Source organism: Mandrillus leucophaeus, unplaced genomic scaffold (assembly GCF_000951045.1).
Source record: "Mandrillus leucophaeus isolate KB7577 unplaced genomic scaffold, Mleu.le_1.0 Scaffold64, whole genome shotgun sequence".
Classification (NCBI taxonomy): Eukaryota; Metazoa; Chordata; class Mammalia; order Primates; family Cercopithecidae; genus Mandrillus; species Mandrillus leucophaeus.
Window position 1 is genome coordinate 7,386,136 of NW_012106919.1, and position 23,452 is coordinate 7,409,587.

The 23,452-nt window shown below is 37.7% G+C and overlaps 2 protein-coding genes across 3 annotated transcripts in view; one reads left to right on the top strand and one right to left on the bottom strand.

Annotated features, from left to right (window-relative positions):
• The window catches only part of GDAP2 (ganglioside induced differentiation associated protein 2), a 60,465-nt gene extending 59,103 nt beyond the window's left edge, over window positions 1-1,362 (bottom strand). The window contains exon 1 of the mRNA XM_012000857.1: window positions 447-1,362. The gene's annotated coding sequence lies outside the window, so the exon portion shown is untranslated. The remainder of the gene's footprint in view (window positions 1-446) is intronic.
• Window positions 748-23,452, top strand: part of WDR3 (WD repeat domain 3) — a 29,402-nt gene continuing 6,697 nt past the window's right edge. The window contains exons 1-22 of one of the 2 annotated variants that reach the window (XM_012000856.1): window positions 944-1,114; window positions 3,198-3,296; window positions 4,313-4,515; window positions 5,506-5,715; window positions 7,814-7,932; window positions 9,523-9,601; window positions 10,523-10,618; window positions 11,846-11,959; window positions 12,143-12,244; window positions 12,746-12,843; window positions 13,432-13,539; window positions 14,389-14,619; window positions 16,941-17,034; window positions 18,136-18,237; window positions 19,555-19,640; window positions 19,800-19,935; window positions 20,639-20,695; window positions 21,744-21,844; window positions 22,064-22,175; window positions 22,306-22,440; window positions 22,724-22,774; window positions 23,255-23,320. In XM_012000856.1, the coding sequence (XP_011856246.1) occupies window positions 4,345-4,515; window positions 5,506-5,715; window positions 7,814-7,932; window positions 9,523-9,601; window positions 10,523-10,618; window positions 11,846-11,959; window positions 12,143-12,244; window positions 12,746-12,843; window positions 13,432-13,539; window positions 14,389-14,619; window positions 16,941-17,034; window positions 18,136-18,237; window positions 19,555-19,640; window positions 19,800-19,935; window positions 20,639-20,695; window positions 21,744-21,844; window positions 22,064-22,175; window positions 22,306-22,440; window positions 22,724-22,774; window positions 23,255-23,320 (2,268 nt within the window). In that variant the 5' untranslated portion in view covers window positions 944-1,114; window positions 3,198-3,296; window positions 4,313-4,344. Of the gene's footprint in view, window positions 782-943; window positions 1,115-3,197; window positions 3,297-4,312; window positions 4,516-5,505; window positions 5,716-7,813; window positions 7,933-9,522; window positions 9,602-10,522; window positions 10,619-11,845; window positions 11,960-12,142; window positions 12,245-12,745; window positions 12,844-13,431; window positions 13,540-14,388; window positions 14,620-16,940; window positions 17,035-18,135; window positions 18,238-19,554; window positions 19,641-19,799; window positions 19,936-20,638; window positions 20,696-21,743; window positions 21,845-22,063; window positions 22,176-22,305; window positions 22,441-22,723; window positions 22,775-23,254; window positions 23,321-23,452 lie in introns of those variants that run through there. The other variant, XM_012000855.1, reaches the window with a different exon arrangement.

The window sequence follows — 23,452 nt, forward strand, 5'->3', positions numbered from 1 at the left end:
AGGGATTGCGGGGACCTAGACAACGCACCATCCTGGGCTCAGCGTCTACCTACCCCTCACCCGAGGTGCTCTCGGTTCGTGGAATGTCCAGTCCACAGGAGCGGCAATATGGACTTGTCTTTGGGGCTACAACCAGCAAGGGCTCCCGCCGGCCCTATGCACTTGCACCCTAGGGCGCGCGCCTTCTTGGCTAGGGCACCACTGTCCCTAGTGCCCGCCGACTGCCTACCCCTTCACTCCTCGTCAACACGGCGTCCCCGACAACGCCTCGGGCGAGAACCTAACCAACAGGCGAGGAAGTGGTGCCAGCCTCATTCTTCCAGAGAAGTGACAGAACTAAAACCTCAGCCTGCAATCCCGACCAGGGCCGGGTCCCGTGCGCCTCGGGCCGCGCCCCCGGCCCTCTCCGCCCCGCCTTCCCTCCCGGTCTCCGCCCCGCCTCTCACAGCACTCCGGCGGTCCCATCCGGGCGGCGGGCGGGACGGATCAGGCTCCTGGTAGAAGGCGGCCGAGCGACATCTCCGACGACCCTCAGCAGGAGCGCACCGAGTAGGGCAAGTCAAAGTCCCAGGAGGCTGGAGTGACCAGCTGCAAATGCTCTCGGCTGCGAAACACCGGCTTCCGCTCCCGGCCAGAGCTCGCCAATCAGCGCCCGACTCTCTCCGTCATTTCCTCCTGGAAGGCAAAGGGAACCTCTGGAGAAAGAGGCTTCCGGAACGTACCCGGAAGGGGCAGGTCTTGTGGGCGGGCCCAGTCGGCTGGGAGCCTCGTGGAGGCTGAGGTGAGTCCTGGAGGTTCACGTTTGGAGCTGAGAGCCTTCTGTGCGGCTCCGATTTTGCAGATTCTGTCTGAGGCGTTCGTGATGTCAGCAGCAGCCGAGGCGGGCGTATTTAGGGCCGGTTGCTAGGGCTGGGGGAACTCAGGTAACTACGGGCGTCCCCACAGCAGTACTTGGAAGACCCTCAGCTACTCGGCGAGGTTGCGTGTGCTGAGCAGAGCTGCCTGACCGTGCGTATGCACGGGCTTGCCTGAGGATGATCTGACCGTGTGTTCGATGTGTGGAACCCTCCGTCACTCTCTCCTGACGGAAGACTCGTTTAGGAATGTGTGGCAGGTCTGTTACCACGGTCCAGGCCCTCAGTGCATCATGGAAACATCATTTTGGGGGCTGTGGGTTAGGAAGCGGAGATGATGGGGTCTCGGAAGAAGATTTGGTCATGAACTGTCCGAAAGGAGGCGAAAGCTGTGCACGTGGAACAAAGTGAACAGTGCAAGTTGTTTGGGAGGGAGTTTAAATATCGAGGGTATGAAAAAAGGCCGCGAGAATTGGGTTTACTCGAAAAGAAGTGGGCCTCAGAGGATAATGTTGATTAAAATAAGTAGAGGAGAAAATGCATTTATTCTGAGTAAAACGAATACTATGAAGAATACAAGGTCGCAGGACGAGGAAGGAAACTAGCCAGCCCGACAGGAACGTTTATTCGAGAAATACGGAGGTTAGACAGGATGAGTTTTTGAAAACTGGCAAACGATTCAGCCTTTTCAAGGCTTTAGGATGGGAAAGCTCATTTGAAAAGATTAGTCGGTAGTATTATGACTTTTAAATGAAAAGAGTGAAAAACATGGAGGCGGAGGTGCTAGGTGGAAAGTCAGTGCAGTAACCCAGTGATAAAGAGCTGGAACTGAAAGTGCTGGAGGGAAAGGCATCCTGTTTCAGAGTAACAGTCAGGTGGAGTTGACTACAGAGAAAGAGGCAAAGAGAAGCAGTTTAGCATAGTGGTTAAAAGCAGAAATTTTGGAGTTAGACTGGCTGGATTGGGATCTGACTTTGGCACTTAGCTGCTAAATGACTTTGGGTTAGCAGTTTACCATCTCTGGGTCTGAGTTCCTTGTCTGTAAAATAGAGATAGGAAGAGTGACTTCCCTTGTAGTGTTATTGTGGAGAATTTGTTTATTTATTTTTAGAGATAGAGTCTCACTGTCACCCAGGCTGGAGTGCAGTGGTGTGATCATAGCTCACTGCAACCTCGAACTTCTGGACTCAAGTGATCTTTCTGCCTCAGCCTCCCGAGTGCATCACCATGCCTGGTTAATTTTTTAAAAAGTGTTTTGTAGAGATAGGGTCTTGCTGTGTTGCCCATGTTGGTCTGAAACTCTTGACTTCCAGGCTTTGGCCTCCTAAAGTGCTGGGATTACAGACATGGGCCACCACACCAGGTCCTTATGGATAATTTTTTTGTACTTATATTTACAATGTGCTAGAGGGTTTTCTAAGTGCTTTGCATATGTTAACTCATTTCATTAATTGCTTAATTGCTGTATGTAATTAAACAGTTGCATATGTTTACTAAGTTATATACATTTAATGTTATCAGTTACTATAGCGTAAGCACTCGCTAAATCTTGGCTGCTATAATAATATTTTTTATTAATGATTCAAAGGTTATTAAATGGTTTTGAGCCTGAGTAACTGGGAAAATTGTGTCTTAGTGTCTGAAAAAAAGAGAGGGATACTAGAAGTAAGGCAGGCTTGGTTATAGACATGTTAAATGTGAAACTATAAGATATTCAAGTGGAGATGTTCAGTAAATATTGGAAACTCTATAATTAGTATTCATGTAGGTGGGCAGGACTGGAAATAGACATATGGGAGTCTGTGGACCTAGGCATGCTATATGAATTCTCCAAGGAAGATACTATAGAAGGAGGTGGTAGATGGCCAAAGACAGGCAAACATAAGGAACAACTACAGAGTCTGGAGGAATAAGAGGAATTGCGAAGGAATTAATCAAATGGCCTAGGCTAAGAGCATTATTATCCTGTTAACATTATCTTTCCTTGATTTTAAATTGGCTTTATGTTGGTTCCTGTGAGAGAAACAATGAGGCCAGTAAGTGATTATTAACAGAAAATATTATCAGAGAGTTGAGATTGAATTTTTTTTGTTGAAGTAGACTAAAACAGCATTTGATAATTAGAAAGACCCTGTAGAGTTAAATCAACCAACCAAAGAAACAAAAAACAATAGCAAAAAGAAACAGCTCCTCATAAAAGACTGTAACTTCTTTATTTTTGTGTGTTTTTTTAAGTTGCATGGGTGTTTTTTGGGGATACTTTTTACTCTTCCATGTAAAGAACAGATGGGACTGATCTGTTATCTCCTTCATTCACCTCTTGTCCCTTTTATACATAACCAGTGGATTATGGATTTTCAGTGAATTTAATAAAAGTGCAGAAATTATGGCATCTTTCCAAAAATAGTGTGCCAAGTTGCTCACCCATTTTCTATGCCAAGGGTAAGTGACTGCTCTGATTTTGAAATGAAGGACAGACTTTCATGGACTAATAGTTCTCAAAGTGTGGGCCAAGAACTGCAACAGCAGCATCACTTGGAAACTTGTTAGAAATGAAAAATTCTAGGCCCTACCCCAGACTCATGAAATCAGAAACAGGTGCTGGGAGAAGAGATGAGATGGTGTTTTCTAGCAGTGTTTTCATAAGCCCTCCAGGTAATTTGGATGTATACTAGAGTTAGAGAACCACTGTACAAGAAGGTTAAGTAATATGAGGTTAGGGATTTTGTCTTATTAATAGTGTATATCCAGTGTCTAGAACGGTGCCTGCCTAATTGGTAGGTTTTCAATAAATAGTCACTGAAAAATATGTTCAGTCTCAGACTACCAATCTCTATGTAAAAGCTTTGATGCTGGTTGAATGGGCAGAAGTAAATTAGCTGCATTGAGCCTATAATGTCAGATACGCGTGAATTGGGGATGACAATATGACTAATCTGGAACTTGAGGAAGAGGGAGTATATTGAGTCAACAGGAATAAAAAATGAAGATGTCTAGGTATTTTAGGTCAGTGAATTATTCAGAGTAAATAAAGATTAAGAAGTCACAAGTTACATGCTTTTAATGACATGATAAACAGTTGGTGTTGTTTGGGCGCAGTGGCTCACACCTGTAATCCCAGCACTTCAAGGCGGGCGGATCAATTGAGGTCAGGCGTTCGAGACCAGCCTGGTCAACATGGTGAAACCCCATCTCTACTAAAAAAAAAAAATACAAAAATTAGCCAGGTGTGATGGCACATGCCTGTAGTCCCAGCTACTCGGGAGGTTGAGACAAGGGAATCGCTTGAACCTAGGAGGCGGAGTCTGCTGTGAGCCCAGATCCCGCCACTGCACTCCACCCTGGGTGACAGAGTGAGACTCTGTCTCAAAAACAAAAAACAAAACACAGTTGGTGTTTACTAACCTAGTAGAACCAAGGCACCCAAGGAGCTGAGTTTTCTTTGTTTCTGTGCACAGATTGCCTCACCTGTGGTATCAGACATCATAACATGGGGCTCACCAAGCAGTACCTACGCTATGTTGCTAGTGCCGTCTTTGGCGTCATTGGCAGCCAAAAAGGTAATATTGTCTTTGTGACACTTCGTGGTGAGAAAGGACGCTATGTGGCAGTACCAGCTTGTGAACACGTTTTCATCTGGGACTTAAGGAAAGGAGAGAAGGTGAGCCCAAAATGACCAGTTTGATATTGATTTATTGGTACTTGAGGATGGAGAGGTAGTAGGAGTGGGGGAGCTCTGATTTATTTATCATGAGTTTTTTTGGCGTGTGTGTGCCCTTAGAAGAGAAGAGAAATCTTTTTCCTTTAGGTCTAGCTAGCCAAGCATCAAGTTCCCTTGTGTTCTTCTCCACTAAATTCTGAAAACCACAAAGAAATAGGAACTTATTTCTTAGATGTCTATTTGTTGGAATATTTACAGGTCATTATTTGTAGTAATTATTTATTCCTAATGTATTTTTTCTCTACCAATTCTATTTTTCAAGTTCGACTTATGCTTATAGCTGGTTATAAAATATTAGGCATGTAAAAGGATGGTAACTCTATGTTGGCAGAATGTTTTTCTAATGTGGATAAGGCCCAAGTGTTGTTAAACTAGACTTCAATACTTTGTGTGACTGAATTCCCTAAGCCTACCACTTTTGCCAAACCAAATATAGGCATTTTGATATTGTCCACTGATTTTGTGATTCCCAAGAGATTACTACTTTGATTCTTGTTGCCACCCAGAGTCCTTTGTGGTGAAAACCACTGTAGTACTCGATTGCCATGCAGATTGTTTTCTTATAAAATGGGTCTCAGTTAAAGGAATTTGCAACTCTTTATTGAAAATCACGTAGTGTTGTTCTAGGATCAAGACTTACATTAAAGGGATTAAATTTATTTTATTGCCTAGGGAGTTTTTATATGTATTACACCAATGTAGGGCTTTGGAGAAAATAATTAAGCTTTTTCTTAAATATTTCATTGCCTAGTACAAATACTAATTTCTATATTAAAAAACTTGAAATGGATTGTAGAGTTTCATTTTTATTCATAAGAGTAATTTGGAATTATTGGTGCTCTTAATTTTACTGTGCCTGAGTATTCCTATGCTATTCCCTTGATTTCATGCTTAACTCTTTTACATTGTTTTTCATTTTTATAATTTCAGATTCTTATCCTTCAGGGGCTTAAACAAGAAGTTACTTGCTTGTGCCCCTCCCCAGATGGGCTACACTTAGCTGTTGGGTATGAGGATGGGTCGATCCGAATCTTCAGTCTCCTGAGTGGGGAAGGAAATGTGACCTTCAATGGTCACAAAGCAGCTATCACTACCTTGAAGTATGATCAGCTAGGAGGCAGACTGGCATCTGGGTCCAAGGTGAGCCTTTGAATCAACCCAGACTTTGATATATTAAAGGAATGTAAGGCTTATGCCGAAGCAAGTTGTTGACGAAAATTGTCAGGTAAAACAATGGGCTGCCAATATACAAAGTAGTATAATGGTAGAAATAGAGTGAGGAGGATGGGTGTGAATTGGGAAGTTCATTTTGTTTCCTTTTGTTCATTTTATCATGTTCTCTGATAAAAGCCTATTAAGTATAGGAATAAGATGAAGAGAGCCACGATAACTCTTATTGTGGAAGTGCTACCCGAAACAGTAAAATAAGGAAAGAAAACAAAGACTGGAAAAGAAGAGACAAAATAATAATTGTTTGCCATTGACTTCTGTAAAGTCAGTAGGATTTCCTATATCTCAAAAGTCATGAGTTAGAAAATATAAAAGATTCCATTCACAACAGATTAAGTAACAGACATAAAAATACCATGAAACTTTACTGAAGAATGGAATAGGAGACTTTTGTAAAGATATAATCCATGTTCTTGAGTGGGAAGACAAGGCATTGAAAAGATGGTAGTGTTTTCTAATTGATTTATATAGCTAAAGCTATGTTTAGACATATGTTTATATATAGATATAGATATATTTAAATAGATATTGTAAAGGTTTTAGTTGTTACTTAGAACTTGACCTAATATGGAAAAGCAAAGGAATTGGAAACACCAACATTTGGGAAGAAAAGAATAATAAAACAGGAGTTTCAGATATTAAAATGTCGTATAAACCCAAATTTAAGAAGTATCATATTGATACTTCAATGCAAGTATCAATGCAAAATAGATTTTTGCAACCAAATGGAAAGCTCAGAAACACATCCACGTTTACATTCCTAATTAGTATATTTTAAAGATGACATTTTTAGTAAGTAGAAAAATGATGGATTACTTATAAAACAGTCCTTAGACAACTGGCTATTTGGGGGAAAATTTTAAATTAAAGCTTTACCTTGTGCTATATACCAAAATAAAACAAAGATTAAAGACTTAACTATAAAAAAATAGCATTTTAAAGTAAACTAGAAAATATATAAATAAATATCTGATAGCAAGGTAGAAAAGGACTTTAAATGTATTAGCAAAGAAATAAAAAGGAAACTGTTGGTAGATTGGAATACTTGAAACATTTGTACATTAAAAACAAGTCAGAGGAAACTGAAAAAGTTAAAATATTTAATATTTTCACTATAAAAAGAAAGAATTAGTATCATTCATCTATTAATAACTTACAAACAGTCAAGTAAGAGATGACACCCAAAGAATGATAGACAAAAGAAAGACATGAATTGGCAATTCAAATGAGATACTAATGGCCAGTAATCATCATAAAGCATGTAAAATATTTTTCATTTGTATTCGTAAATGTAAATTAAAATAAATACTAAGACTGAACATTTTTTACTTATGAGTTTGGTAGTAGTTTCTGAGAAAACTAATAATAGGGTTAAGTGAATGGGAAACAGGTCTTGTCATACATATTCCTGCTGGTTCTATAGATTTACCCAACCTGGAGATCATTTTGATGGTATCAATCTAAAACTTTAAAAATAAACATATCATACAATCCAAGAACTTTTAATTTTAGTTTTTTCTAATCAGATATACATACAAAAATTTGTGTATAAGAATGTTCACTTCTGCATATTTATAACAGCAGAAAGTTGGAAACTACCTAAATGTCTAAAATAGAAACATTTTAAAATAAGTTGTGCTATCGTTTTAGAATTTATTATTATGTGAGCATTAAAAATGTGAACACTCTAGAATAACATGGAAGAAATGGAAATAATTAATGAATAAAGAAAAGGTTGTAAAATGATACAAATGGCATGATCTCAGATTTCTAATAGGAAAATAACCTGGATTATACATAAAAACTAGAGCAATAACAATATCTGGGGATTATTTCTGGATGGTGGGAATAAGGCTGGTGTTTATTCCACTGTACTTTCCCCATGCTTTCCAAATTTTCTGCAAGGACTATGTATTGCCTTTGTAATAATTAAGTCTCCTTGTTGGTCAAGTTAGGCCATATGTGGTAAAGAAAATTACTTTTCATCTGTATTATATGATCCCTTTAGGACACAGATGTTATTGTATGGGATGTGATCAATGAAAGTGGTCTCTACCGTCTAAAGGGGCACAAGGACGCCATCACACAAGCCTTGTTTCTACGAGAAAAGAACCTGCTAGTTACTAGGTAAAAAAATAATGGTTTAATTTCCAGTTCTTTTTTAGGAAGAGAGAATTTGCTTTCTTCCTTACTCATTTCTCTCATGAGCAGTGTGCTCATGCTTATGCATTAGTGTTCTCTCCTGTTCTCCTGCTTTCCTTTTTTCCATTTCTTCTAAGTAGTATTGTAGAGCTGTCTAAAGTTATATTATTTTTAAAATAATTTTTCTAATTTGTCATTCTTTTCTCTTGATATCAGTTTTGCCATGTTTCTTAGCCTTTTGAAGCTCATTATAGAATGAGCTTTGTTTACTTTCTAGATATCTAGAAAGCCAGGAATCAGAATATGGAGCAGAGGGAAGATATGAATACCAGGTGTTAAATTTGGCTCGCCTTTTGAGGAGAGATGTACTGTACTTCATAGTCCTCCTAAACACCTATTAGGATGAACCATTTGAAATTTTTATTTGTGTACATAATCATCAAATATCAACAATCTTATATTGTTCAACCTAACATAATAATGAATATTCCTAAAGAATGGCCACCTAGGAAAAGCTGGGATACCAAGGTTTGCCAGGCATTAATTAGAGGAACCATAGTAATAACTCAGAAAAAGCTGTGAGCACTAAATGCTTTACCAATGGTGGATTTGTTTCTGTGGGATAGGATACAGGTAAATTAGTGTCTTGTTCAGATAACACAGGTTCTGTAAGAGAATGATTCTATAGTTCTAATAGAAAATATATATATTACAGCTTAGGGAATATAAAGGAAAGTAAATAACACTGTAAGGTGGGGTTATATGGGATGGACTTTGTAAATCAGGTTTTTGAGGGTTTTTTTTTTTCCCAGTTTGCTCATGAAGGAGGATTATATTAGATTTATGTAGTGAAGAGGTAGGGAAGAGGTGTTTGAGCAGGAGTAGTAGAGGCCATTGGCTGGGAGGGCTTATATTTAGGGGGTTAGGAACAAATAAATGGGAAATTTTGAGAATGCTGCCAAAGAGCCTGATTTTCATTCTACAGGGAACATTGAGTGAGTGCAAATATTAAAAATTAAGGTTATCTGACAGTTGCACATTGGATGGGATGAAAGAACAGCAATGGACAGAGACCAAATGAGAAGTTGTTAAAATAATCCAGGTAGTAGGACTTAAGTTCAGGTTAGTGTACAGAAACGGACTAGAAGGTGTCAATACTTAGAAACTTCACAGAGGAGGCATTTTCAGGACAAGAGACTAACTGGACAGGAAGACAAGGGAATGGGAGAAGTCTAAGATGTTTCCATGGTAGATTGTCTGAGGGAATGCCAATGCTGTGATGATAGAAATGATAGGAGGAAGCCATGATGGATCAAATTCTGTATTCTTTGGTACTCTGCATCTAAAGTCATTCTTGTGCTTGCAGGTGGAACATTTTATTTTCTGCACAGGAATAACTACAAGGAAAGTTATGATTCTTTGCTTTTCAAAAGAAAGATCAGAGAGAATCGGAACTTTAGACATTATTGAAGCATATGTTCCTTTTAAAGCAACAGTGAGTTTTGGATCTCCCTATTAGTTGAATAAGTTTTCCTAAACGGGATATATATTTTTTTCTCCTGTTTCTTCTTCTAGTGGGAAAGATACCATGGTGAAATGGTGGGACCTTGATACTCAGCACTGCTTTAAAACAATGGTTGGCCACCGGACTGAGGTACGTGGAGGGTCACGGGCCCAGGGAAATAATGGGAAAGCAAAAGGGAAAAGGTGGTGTTCTTCGCTTCCCCTTCCATGGCTCTTTGTTTTTACTGCACACAATAATTATATGCCATCTTGAGGGATAGTGAGGCTGGTTTGATGGAAGCAATGCCAGCCATTGAAGCAGATACTGATGCTCTGATATGTAGTAAAAATTGACCTTGGATGGTTTTTAATTCCTGAGTTTCATCATTTCTAAATAATAAGTGTCCACTTTTATGAATGTAGGGAAGTTTAATAATATTATGTGTGCAGCATCTAGCTTACTGATAGGTAAGCAGCATATGGTAGCTGTTATAATAGTTACTTGAACACAGATCTAATTAGTTGAGTTCAGGGACTGTTTTTTATACATCTTTGCATCCTCAGTGCTTTATTCATATCAGGCATTCAGGAAGGTAATACCTAGAATTAATGACAAGAAGATTAAATTATTTGTTGATTTGCAACAATATTATTTTCTTTATTTAATTCCTGGATACTTGAAGCTGAAAGTTATGCCATGGACATTAGTGGGGCACCTTTTATTTGCTAGACACTGCTAAAAGCAAAGAAATAGAAGACTTAAAATCATCATTTGAGTGGATTTCAGTTAAGATTTATGCTGAACAGCTATTATCTTAATTTGATTATAGGAGGTTAGAGACAAACTCGTAGTATCACAAAAGTAACAGTTTCACCGCAGGCCATTTTTTTTCCTCTGTAAAAGTGAGATTTCTCTTAGCGCATTTTGAAAGGATTGTCGCTATGCCTTTTCTTTGCCTTTAAGGTGCTAAAGACATTTCACTACGGTGTAACTTAGACTTTTGGAACATCATATTATACTACCTGGAATCTCTTGAAAGTTGTATTACTCAAATCTTTTTATATTCTATAGATATGGGGGTTGGTTCTGGTGTCAGAAGAAAAGCGACTCATCACTGGAGCCTCAGACAGTGAACTGAGGGTATGGGACATAGCTTATCTGCAAGAGGTAATTACTTTTTAAAATCATGGGCAGTGTCATGTTTAGAAGTTTCATAAGCACCTTGGTTTTAGAATCAGATGGAATTATTGAGTACTTCACATAGTATTAGAAGGAATTCTATCACATCAATAACCTGCAACCCTAAAAAAGCTTTTCTTCCTTGTATGCTCATTATCCTCATTTATTTGAGCTCAGGTTAGCTTTAGGCTTACAGTTTCTGGTAATACTAATGTTTTATTTTGTGGCACTCTTAATCAGATATTCTTGGACCTTTGGGGGTCCATGGATGGCCTTCAGAATATCTGTGAACCTTTCTCCTCAAACATATATGTAGAATTTTATGTTTATAAATATGTATATTCTGAAAAGATCTGTAACTTTTTCTTAGACATTCAAAGAATTTACATAGAAGAAAAGCTTGCAGACCTTAGGTTTAGCTGAATTTCGGTGTGTGCGGTGTCCAGCAGCCATTTTGATGGGAGTTACATTAGTAGGCTAGGGGTTATCTTTTATTTAAGGAGAAAATGTATCAACCTGTCTTGCGATGCCTTTGCAGTTCCTAATGCCAATTTGAATTTTTTGTTCTACAATATGGTCGACCTTTCACCTAAATACAGAGAAAATTTTGAAGTTAGTGAAGAGTGGGGTCGTTTTTTCACTGTTGTCACTAAACAGTAGTCTATATGCTATAGAAAGTTTTTGGAGATAGTATAATGAGTAATATTCTGTTTGTATATTATGTAGTCAGTTTTTAATAAGTTCTGATACCTGCCCTGCTACTGAGGAGGTTTGATAAGGGAGGTCACAGATTAGAAGCTATTATTGGCCATAAGAAAGATTTCTAAGTCTTCAGGATTAAGAGTTACCTCTTGGGCCAGGCACAGTAGTTCATGCCTGTAATCCCAGTACTTTGGGAGGCTGAGACAGGAGGATCACTTGAGTCCACACACAAGTTTGAGACCAGACTGGGCAACAAGGCAAGAACCTGTCTCTACAAAAAATTTAAAAATTAGTCAAGCATGGCGGTGCCTGTGGTTTCAGCTATTTGGGAGGCTGAGGTGGGAGCATGGCTTGAGCCCAGGAGATCAAGGCTGCAGTGAGATATGATCATGCCATTGCACTGCAGCCTGGGCGACAGAGTAAGACTCTGTCTCCAACAACAACAACAACAACAACAAAATACCTCCCGGAACATACTATTTCAGCTTTTATTTTCCCATTTTTATAAAACAGATTGAAGACCTGGAAGAACCAGACCCCAAGAAAATCAAAGGATCTTCTCCTGGAATACAAGATACTCTTGAGGCAGAGGATAGTACCTTTGAGATGGATGAAGCCCCTGAGGATGTAATTCATTTTCCTTTCTTAAGTTTAATTGTGTTGAATAGTGGGAAAGTAAGAATTGCAGATTTTTAGGGAATCATCACTTTAGGGAATATTTTTGTCACTTGCACTTATTAGAATTATATTTTTTTCAGAAGTTCAGCAGAACTTACATCTAACCTTCATCTGCTCTTGCTTCTTCTGTAGCGAATCCTTTCATGTAGAAAAGCTGGTTCCATAATGCGGGAAGGAAGAGACAGAGTTGTAAACCTTGCAGTTGAGAAGACAGGCAGGATTCTTGCTTGCCATGTGAGTACCATACTTAGGAGAAAATAACAAGGACTAGGCTGTTCCTTTCAAATACTCATTCTTTCATATTCAATGTAAAGATGACTTTTTCTTGACTCATGTTAATAATTCATTATATGATACTGTGTGGACCTATAATCTCTAGCTTTATTAGCATAACAACAGAAATAATAATTACTATTAGGTTGGTGAAAAAGTAATTGGAAAAGTAATTTAAAAAGTAATGGTAAAACCTGCAATTACTTTTACACCAATATTATTTTTATTAGCAACCATTTATTAAATGCTTGCTCTTCTAAGCAATTTAAAAGCATTTAACTTCTTGTTTAGCCTTCAGAGCAATGCTACAAGTAGGAAGTGATATCCTCATTTTACAGATGAGATAGCAAACCCAGAGAGATTAACTAAGGGAAGAAATATAAATATTGTTGTTTACTTTTGAGAATTAGGTAAATTACAGATCACCTCTCCTTGACTCACATTAACCTTTTGCCTTTCTAGGGAACTGATTCTGTGTTAGAATTGTTTTGTATCCTTTCCAAAGAGGAAATTAAGAAGAAAATGGACAAGAAGATGAAGAAAGCTAGAAAGAAAGCAAAGTATGTTTTCTTAATACTTATATTAATAATGAAATATCCTGGATAGGCCCCATGTTACTGAAAAAAACTGGCTTCTTTAATATTTACTCTCTTATCAATTACCGTTAAAAGTTAAAGAAGAACTTGTGAGGTACCGATAACCCAAATTTGTTAAGTCTCAGAGAGATAGAAAATCATCTGATTCAGCAAATCTTTTGAGACCTATTCTGGTTTATTTAACATGGTTGGATTGTTAAGTGCAGGTTAATGAGTTTTCTAAAAAGTCCTGAAATTAGAAAAATAACCAGAGACGTTTCAGTGGAATAGTTGTAATTACAAGGACCTTGTTATAAGAAATTTTATGGGCTATTGCATTCAGAATCCATTTCTTAAGGGTAGCTATTAAGTGAAATAATACTTTATGACATTGTAGTGTACAAAGCATTTCCACTTATACTACATTGTTTAATTCTCATGGTAATCCTGTGTGGTTAAGTGACTTTTCCAGAATCACACAGTTTGTCGGTCGAGGGGCCAGATTTTGAACTCAAAGTGCAAAGCTGCTTCTAGAAAAATAAGAGCATGATACACTTTTCTTCTTCCCTCTAGATTACATTCTTGCAAAGGAGAGGAGGAAGATCCTGAAGTTAATGTTGAAATGAGTCTGCAAGATGAAATCCAGCGGGTGACTAATATCAAAACTTCTGCCAAAATCAAGTGAGTAAAAATAAATTATCTGAAGTTATCATAGAAATAGTCAGCTACCAAGTATTATTGGCTTTTTCATGCTATTTGTAAGCTGTCTATGAATTATATATTTGGAGACAGTGGTCATGAGACATCTGTGTCACACCGTGCTCCTGTCGCCCTAACCATGGGCCCACTTTTTGTCTTGTATTTGGATTATTGTAGTACCCTTTTAGGTAGTCATTTACTGTCTTTTCCTGTGGCTAATTGAAAAAAAAAAATAAAAGTGTGCCCCACGTTCAGAAAGGATATAAAGTCACTTATAAAGACTACATACACAAAACGAAGGTATGTATCAGAACCAGGATCTGAGCCTAGTTTTTTTTTTTTTTTTTTGACTTAAAAGCCTACTCAATACTCGGAGCACTCTTTTTTTTTTTTTCCCTAATTTTTTTGAGATGGAGTCTTACTCTGTTGCCCAGGCTAGAGTGCAGTGGCATGATCTCGGCTCACTGCAACCTCAGTCTCCCAGGTTCTAGCAATTCTCCTGCCTCAGCCTCCCCAGTAGCTGGGATTACAGGCTTGTGCCACCACACTCAGCTAATTTTTGTATTCTTAGTGGAGATGGAGTTTTGCCATGTTGGCCAAGCTGGTCTCAAACTCCTGACCTCAAGTGATCCACTCACCTCGGTCTATCAAAGTGCTGGGATTACAGGTGTGAGCCACACACCCAGCCTTACAGCACTCTTATTTGAAAAATTATGTATAGTTATTCAGGCTTTATATAGATAGAGGACATTGCAAAGCCTTTTCCTGGAAAAAGTTAACCTTGTGAGCTAAGATGGTAGCTAGAACATTTATGATTATTTTCTTATGCAGATCCTTTGACTTGATTCATTCACCTCAAGGAGAGTTAAAGGCTGTCTTCTTGCTGCAGAACAACCTGGTGGAACTGTATTCACTGAATCCATCCTTGCCTACTCCTCAGCCTGTCAGGACAAGCAGAATCACCATTGGGGGTCATCGTAGTGATGTGCGGACTTTGTCATTCAGCTCAGACAATATTGCTGTTCTTTCAGCTGCAGCTGATTCCATTAAAATATGGAACAGGTTTGTGAAATGATGTTTTATAGGCAAGCTTATTCCATGTCTAGTGCTTGTAACTGTACTTGGCTAGAGAAAAACACACAACCATACTACCTACTCTTTAAACTTAATAAAAAGCAGCCTGTTAGTGCTGCCCAGTAATTGTACCCTAATTTCTCACCCTTCTTTTACTTTCCTAGATGACAGCTTTACACCTTGCTTCTGTTGTCAAACCAAATATCTCCAAAACCTTTAAGCTAATGATCATATCTCCCATCTTAAAGGAAATAATAACCCCCTCTCACCCTGCATTGCTCTCCAGTTACTACCCCATTCTCTGATTCCATTTTTTCCATTCTGTCTTCATCTGTCTCCCATCAAGCTTTTGTCCCCACCGTTTCAGCAAAACAGTCATTGTCATCAGTGATCACGTTTCCAAATCCAGTGAGCTAAAAGCTTTATTTTATGCTCTCTCCTTGAATTGATAACTTCCTCTCTTTGAAACACTTTCTTTGACTTTCATTATTTCCCCTTCCCTTGCTGTCTATTTATTCTCAGTCCTCGCTCCATCCTTCTTATCTTTATGATGTCTAAGTGTTAGAGTACTTTAGGGTAGAGTCTTTGGGCCTTTTGTGTATCTAAACTCACTTTATGTTATCTCCTGTCATGTAGCTTTCTCTGTGTGATGACACATACATTTATATCCAGCTTTAACCTCCTCCCTAAACATCAAACTCATGTATACAAATACTTTGTGTCACCAGTTGGATGTCTAATTAAGCATTTCAAACTTTTATGTGTCCCCAGTTGGATGTCTAATTAAGCATTTCAAACGTTTATGTGTCCCAAACCAAACTTAGATGTTCATGTCTCCAAAAATCCTCCCACCTGCTGTTCCTTCAGACTTCCCTATCTTAATAAATGATTACTTGCTACCAGTTGTTGTAGTCTAAACCTTGTAGCCATTCTTGATTTTCTTTTATTTATTTATTTATTTATTTAGAGACAGAGTCTTGCTCTGTCGCCCAGGCTGGAGTGCATTGATGTGATCTCGCCTCACTGCAACCTCCACCTCCTGGGTTCAAGTGGTTTTCCTGTGTCAGCCTCCCGAGTAGCTGGGATTACAGGCATGTGCCACCACACCTGGCTAATTTTTGTATTTTTAGTAGAGACAGAGTTTTACCATGTTGGCCTCGAACTTCTGACCTCAAGTGATCCACCCATCTCGGTCTCCCAAAGTGCTGGGATTACAGGCATGAGCCACCGCACCCAGCCCATTGTTGATTTTCATATCCCATATTCATCCAATCTATTAGCAGATCCTATCAGTTCTACCTTCAAAACTGATCCTGAATCCAGCCTCATCTTACCACCTGCACTGCCACTGCCCCATTCAAACACTGTCATCTCTCATCTGGGTTATTGTAATAGCCCCCTGACTGGTGTCCCTGCTTTCTTGCTTGCCCCTCTATAGTCTGTTCTCAACACAGTAGCCAGTGTAATCTTTTTATAGTGGAAGTTAGATCACTTCCAATAGTTCCATCTCACTCTACCTACCTTACACACCTTATCTCTTACTAATCTCCTTTTCTCCTCCACTAGAGCCACACTGGCCTTCTTGCTATTCCTTCAACAGAATAAGAATGTCCCTGTTCTTTCTGCTTGGATCCATCTTCGCCATTTATCCATAAGCTTTTTCTGTGTCTTATCAGATGACAGTCCTATCATTCTTACCCTACTCCTTGAACTCTTCATCCCCTTCTCCCAGCATTATGTTTCTTTGTAGCACCTATCATCTGATATACAAATATTTACATATTTATTATTCCCAAAGAATGTTAACCTTTGTGAGATTAGGAACCTCTGCTGTTTCATCCACTGTTGTATCTCCAGCACCTAGAACAGTACCTGGTATGTAGTGGGCATTCAGTAAATGTGTGTTAAGTGGACATTTGATATATATTTGTTTAATTAATGAATGTTTGTGGTCCTATAAAAAATGTAGGGATATTTGTAATGATGTACTAATTTGACTTGTAACCCTTCAGACTCACTCACTTTTTGGTAATGGCAGATTGGGCTCTGTGGAGCCCAACAGACACTTCTACCCTGCTTTTGTGTGATTTCTGTTCCTTAGGATTTGGAGGCCTTATAAAGTAAACAAAGTTTGGTGCTCTTTCGTATTTTCTCCCATGACTATAATTGTATGTGAGTCAAGGGTTTTTAGGACTTGTCTTCTTTTATGTTGATCTGTCTGAGTAAGTGCATCGAAACCTACACACTGACCTCTAAAATGGGGAAGCAGATCCTCTTAACATGAGTTCTTTATTTTTTCTTTCTCATAGGTCTACACTGCAGTGTATTCGCACAATGACCTGTGAATATGCACTTTGCTCATTCTTTGTACCTGGTGATAGACAGGTGGTCATAGGAACAAAGGTAAATGGAGACTTTTTCTGGGATATCTGGATCTTTTCTACTAAAAATTCATAAAATTAAGAAATCTGGTTCTTTTTAGCATATTGGAGATGTACTGGAGCTAAGTAATCTAGGAGGATGTTAGTTTATTACATATTTTGTTTACTGAAGTTTTACTTTGTTAAAAATTATGAAGAAGAAAATTAAAATCATGATCCTGAGATAACTACCATTAACATTTTGATGATCATCCTTTCATGCATCTTTTTATGAGCACATATGTAATTGTGTTTTAATGAATGATAAAATATATTAAGGGTAATAATTAAATATATTATGTACCTAATATCATGCTTGGCAGACAGAAGCATTCAGTAAAGACAAACTGATCAAGTCCTCATTCCTAGGTGCTAGTCAGATTGGGAGACAGCCACGTGGAAATAAGCAGACATGGAAACGCTTATGCTGTCTGTACCACATTGTGCAGAAGCTCATTGTAGAGCAGGCTTTGCCTCTGTGTGTGTGTTAGCATACATGCTGACACCATGACTATGGCATATACAGACCTCTAAATAGGAATTTTAAAGTGATTGCTTTCATGCCATTAAGATATTTTTAAAAATTCATTGCCGCCTTCAGTGTTGTAGGTAGATCCCATTTCTTATTGTCAATGTATTGCAGAGGAGGAAACGAAAAGCAGATGGAAAAGAGTTGGTTAAGCCAATAACTGTAGAGGATCATCCATTTAAAGGATTGGCTAAACTTTAAAGGCTTTTAGGTTTGCATTTGCTATTTTGTTTATTCTGATTTGCCTGTGGTCATGATATTTTCCTTTTGAAGTTGTGGAACCAATGAAAGTAATGCGTCCAGTACTGCACAGTGGTATTATTCCATACTTATACACATGGCAGCCCTGCCAAGGTTAACTCAGCACATCAGTAGGGGATTTAATAGTATTTAATCAAATAGGAAATATAGAACATGGAATGTGGAATCCATTTCCTAAGCAATGGATCACATTTTTGCAGCTTGGTTATGAAGTCTTTTCTAAATTGTGCAGGCATGAATCATGGAGGTTGTAAGTATGTTCACTGGAGCTGTGCTCATTTTGTGTCTTCCCAGACAGGGAAGCTGCAGCTTTATGACTTGGCCTCGGGGAATCTGCTGGAGACAATAGATGCACATGATGGAGCTTTATGGTCCATGTCCCTCTCTCCAGATCAGGTAACTAAACCAGATTTTAAAGCCCTGGACTTCAGCCCTCTGGCCACAGTTCTCAATTCTTATATCAAGATTTACTGCTGCTAAGAAAGATTTCTCTCAGGGTTTCTTTAAAGAAAGCCTGAGTTTTGTTTTTTGTTTTTTGTTTTTTGTTTTTTTTTTTGGTCTAATCTTTAGTGTTCATACATGATGCCTTCTTATATACCTGGTAAATGACTAGCTGTCATTATGAAATGAAATCCTGTTTGGCTACTTTTGCTTATCAGCAACATGACATCAATCGCTCACCCTCGTGATTTTTTTGCCAATGTTTTGTAATCCTTCTTAAGGGGAAATATTCTCTTGGGCAACATGATGCAGAGAACTGAGTAGACTTTGCTGCTCCTTTTTTTTCCCAAACAAACATCTATGACTGTACAAATTTAGTAATTTTGGCAAGTACGTTAGCCCTTACAAGTCAATAAATATGTGCTCACCTTCAGAGCAGTTCCTGGCAAAAGTATGCTTATTCTAGTAATGGGGCTGTTGCTTAGAAAATCTTGAGATTTTTATTTTTGACAACACCTTAAGAAATTTTGCCCATTTATTTAAATATTCTCAATGGTAGAAAATTTTCATCCATTGAAAGTAGATCTTAGTTTTGGAAAAAAATCTCTGAAGTTTAGAGTGTTTAATACCACTTGGGGTCCAAACAAAACAGCCGTGAGTCTAAAATAGTAATAAATCTTGCATTTGTAGAGTGTTCTATCTTTTCCATAAACTGTGTGGTCTTTTTTTCAACAAAACTAGGGATTACGGAAAGGTTGTTCCTTGTGTTATAAATCTATGAGGTGGCAGAACAGACACTTGAGATCCAGTGTTCTATGTACTTTACACTAACACTACCATGTAACGAGACTAATTTTCTTGATAATGGAAAACAGCTTCCAACATATTTTAAGCAGGGACATTGCAGACTAAATTTATATCCTTCTGAGGCGAATACTTTAAACAAACGTAGATTTTCCATTCTATGTATATTTTTCAAACTAGTTTACTGAGAGTTTTTTTTTCTTCTTGATGCTAGATAATAGTATAACTAGAACTTTTCATAAGTTATTAGTATTTCTGCCTATGTTAGTCGATGGTAGGAATTTTCACATAAGGTTTGTGGCAGCAGACCCAAAAGAGCAGTGAAAGGAGCTAGGGAGAACCACATTTTTCTTAATTTTTATCCCAGGACATTAAATGAAAATACTTTCTTAGACTTTTAAAATGTATCTTCATAGCAAAGTTTTTATGCTAAAGTAGTTTTTAATTGAAATTTCATTTGATTTTCAGCGTGGCTTTGTGACAGGTGGTGCAGATAAATCTGTCAAATTCTGGGATTTTGAGTTAGTGAAAGATGAAAATAGTACCCAAAAGAGGTGAGTAGATATTTTTTTGTACCCATTTTTTGGAGTGGAAATTGGGAGCTATTGAATGGCCTTTTGACATATTGTATCGTTTGTTGTGCTCTAAAGAGTTAGATTTTTCTGAATTTGTATACTCATTTATTTTTTTCTTGATGTTTTTTGTGGTGCTAGACTTTCTGTGAAGCAAACCCGAACCTTGCAACTAGATGAAGATGTTCTGTGTGTCAGTTACTCTCCCAATCAAAAGCTATTGGCTGTGTCTTTGCTGGACTGTACTGTGAAAATTTTCTATGTTGATACTTTAAAGGTATAGTGGTTATGCCCGGGGATATTTTCCCTTTCTGACTCACTGACCTTAAGAATTTGGGTTGAGGCTATAAAGAAGTGGCCTTGACTGTGCCCAGCAGTAGTACATTTCTAAAAATGTGTGTGTGAATCAAAGCAATGTAAGTATACTAGGGAAGCTAGCATTTTAAAATAATTCTATCGTTCATGAATTTTGTTTAAAGCAAGTTATATTTCATGTGTTCAAAAAATCTTGTGGACAGAAAATTCTGTCATACTAAGTAGTCATAGAGCATTGCTAGGTGTCCTGGGCAGTGATTTCACACTTGGCTATGTATTAGGATCATCTAGATTGCTTTTAAAAATACAGATTACTGAGCCCTATACCCAGAGAGTTGAGAGGACCAGGTTGGGCCTGGGAATTTTTTTGGGAAACAAGTGCCCTGGAATCTTTTCAGTGAAGAGATCCAGAGATCTGACTGAGGCAGTAAGCTTCTGGGGGCCTCCTTGCCTCCACTATACTGCAGTATTTTTGGCAAGTGCATGGAGGATCTGTGTAGTGGACATAGGTACTCCTACAAAGCTGTCTTTTGTGGGTTGTCTTTGAAAATACAAATATAAAGCAATTTAAAAATGTGTTTAAAGTTATATTTTAGACCTACATGTTATAAATTATACCCATATTTTATAGACAGACATTAATTATTATTTTTTTTAATGTTTAGTTTTTTCTCTCACTGTATGGACACAAACTACCTGTTATATGCATGGACATCTCTTATGTAAGTAAAGTTCAAATAGTGTCTCAGTAATAGTTGTCTTTTCTGAAGCAGATACTTTCTTAATTCTGGCTTGATATCTTCATTTTAGATTATTTGTTTTTATCATCATTCTTTCTTCAAAAACAGTCTCAAATTAATATATATTGTGTCTTATATATATTACTTTAATGTTTTCAGAATAATTTTGCAAATATTATCTCTATCCTTCTTGTAGCTCTCCCAAATAGTACTTTGTTGTTTAAAATACTATAATTGGTAGAGTACACTAAAATATGAAAGACTTTTAGAAAGGCATTCCGTTTTGTTCTGAAGGATAATGCTGCTGAGGAGCTTGGATTTATATTTGGATAGTTACGGTATTTTACACTATGTAAACTTTTGGTCTCTTGACCAAAATCATTTATTTCCCAATATCTAGTTTTGATTACAAGTGGCAATGTATATTAAAAAAAACGTCTATTCTGCAGAGCAAGACTCCGTCTCAAAAAAAAAATGTCTATTCTGTGTGAAAGGAGTTGACCTCATAGCTGTCTGTGATCAGTGTACTAACAATGTTAAGTTACAGTGTTAAATATATTTCTTTCTTTCTTTTTTTTTTAATATTGACAACCATTTGAACCAGGCATTGAAATAGGAGAGATAAGAGAAATAGTGATAGGGAACGTGGGATACATAAACATTCTAATAGAGGCTTTCTTGGCTTTTCTTCTGTTTCTGTCTCCCACTTTCTTTCCAAATCCCCTGCCAGAGATTAGAGAATCTTTTTCCTATCTAAAAAAGTAAATAGATAACCCTACATCAAGGCATAGCACTGCCCTGTGGCAATATGAAAGTATGTAAGCCACAGTGTTCATGCTTTTACTTAACAAGCTTTTTAAGTATCTCTGTAGGTAAGAGCAAAGAATTCAGTGTTTTTAGTAGAGATGAAATCAGTTTTTTGACTTCATTTTAATGTGTTTGAAAGAAATGGGTTAAATATTCTGGTTACCTTTTTATTCATATACAGAATTCAAAAATCAAGGTAATATTTTACTTTTATTTGCCATAGGATGGAGCACTTATAGCAACTGGCTCCGCTGATAGGAATGTGAAAATCTGGGGTTTGGACTTTGGGGACTGCCACAAGTCTCTCTTTGCGCATGATGACAGGTACATACAGTCTTTTCAGATGCCTCCCTTTGAGTTATCTGTAAGTATCACTTTCCTTGAGCATCTGCATCTATTTTTCAGTGTTCTCAGGCAGTGATATAAGTTCTAAAATACAGTTAGACAGTCTAGAACTAGCTAGTCAAAAGCTCTTTATGTGTGTAAAACTCTTTTTACTAACCTGGAATTTGTTGACGTTTTAATATTTCTGTCATTTTTCAGTGTGATGTACCTACAGTTTGTACCCAAGTCTCACCTCTTCTTCACTGCTGGAAAAGACCATAAGATTAAACAGTGGGATGCAGACAAATTTGAACACATACAGACTCTGGAGGTAACCACATGCCTGCTTTGCTTGCTCGGTACTTAAAAAATACTTTTAAGAATATTTACATTACCCACTAAGAGTGGTCTGTGAATGAGATATTCTTGAGGTGTTTTTTTTTTTTTTTTTCCCCCTCCAGGGGCATCACCAGGAAATATGGTGTTTGGCTGTAAGCCCCAGTGGAGACTATGTTGTATCATCGTCCCATGACAAATCTCTGAGACTTTGGGAGAGAACAAGGGAGCCTCTTATTCTTGAGGAAGAAAGGGAAATGGTAAGAACTTTAGGCTTGGTTACAAATATGCCAGTGGGTATCTGACAGGCTGTCCTAGTTGAAGTTTTCTGTGTAGTGCAGTTATACCTCATTCATTACAAGTCCAAGAACCTTCAGGAGATCTGTTCAAGACCATTGTCACCCATTTCAGAAGCTAGGCAGAGATAAAGATGCCATTAGGGGGATTATGTTGTCAAAGAAGCACCGTCTTGCTGCCTCATTTCTCTTTATATAGAGACCGTGTTTTTTCCTCTCAAATTAATGTATATCTATCTTATGGCAGGAAAGAGAAGCAGAATATGAGGAGAGTGTGGCCAAAGAAGACCAACCAGCAGTAAGTAAATTTGGGGGACCTTGAGATTATGCCCCATATATAGTTATCTTATTGAAATTGACTATAATGTCCAGAATTTCTAATAGGATTAAAATTGAGGCTAGAAGTTGAAGGTATCACCAGCCGATAAAGAATCTGTGTGATTCTTTCTCTTCAGCTGTATATCCCAATTTTGTGGTTCAAGTGATTGACCAAATTTGCTATTGAATAATTATCATTCTGGCAATTGAGGCTTTAGGGAATTATTTTATTCACTGTAGAGCAAAAATAAACATTAGAAAATTTGGATATTCTCTTTTAAAACATGTGCAAGATATTCTTATGATAATACATATGCTAAGTACTGTTACTGGTAGCTGGTAACACTGTTAGTATTTTCATAAAATAATAATAGCTGTTCTTATATGGATGTAAGATTAATTTATCAGCTCTTTAACTCTGGTCAACAGTGTTGTTCAAAGATTTCTTTGTTTCTGGCAGGTTCCAGGAGAGACTCAAGGCGACAGTTACTTTACTGGAAAAAAAACTATCGAAACAGTGAAAGCAGTAAGTTGATATAGAATGTGGTTTCTCGTTTTTTAATAAGATCTCAACTTTTTAGTGAAAGTTTTATTCTGTATCAACCAGAAAGCCATTTTTTGGCAAAAAGTTCATGAGATTTAAAGATGGGGATTATAA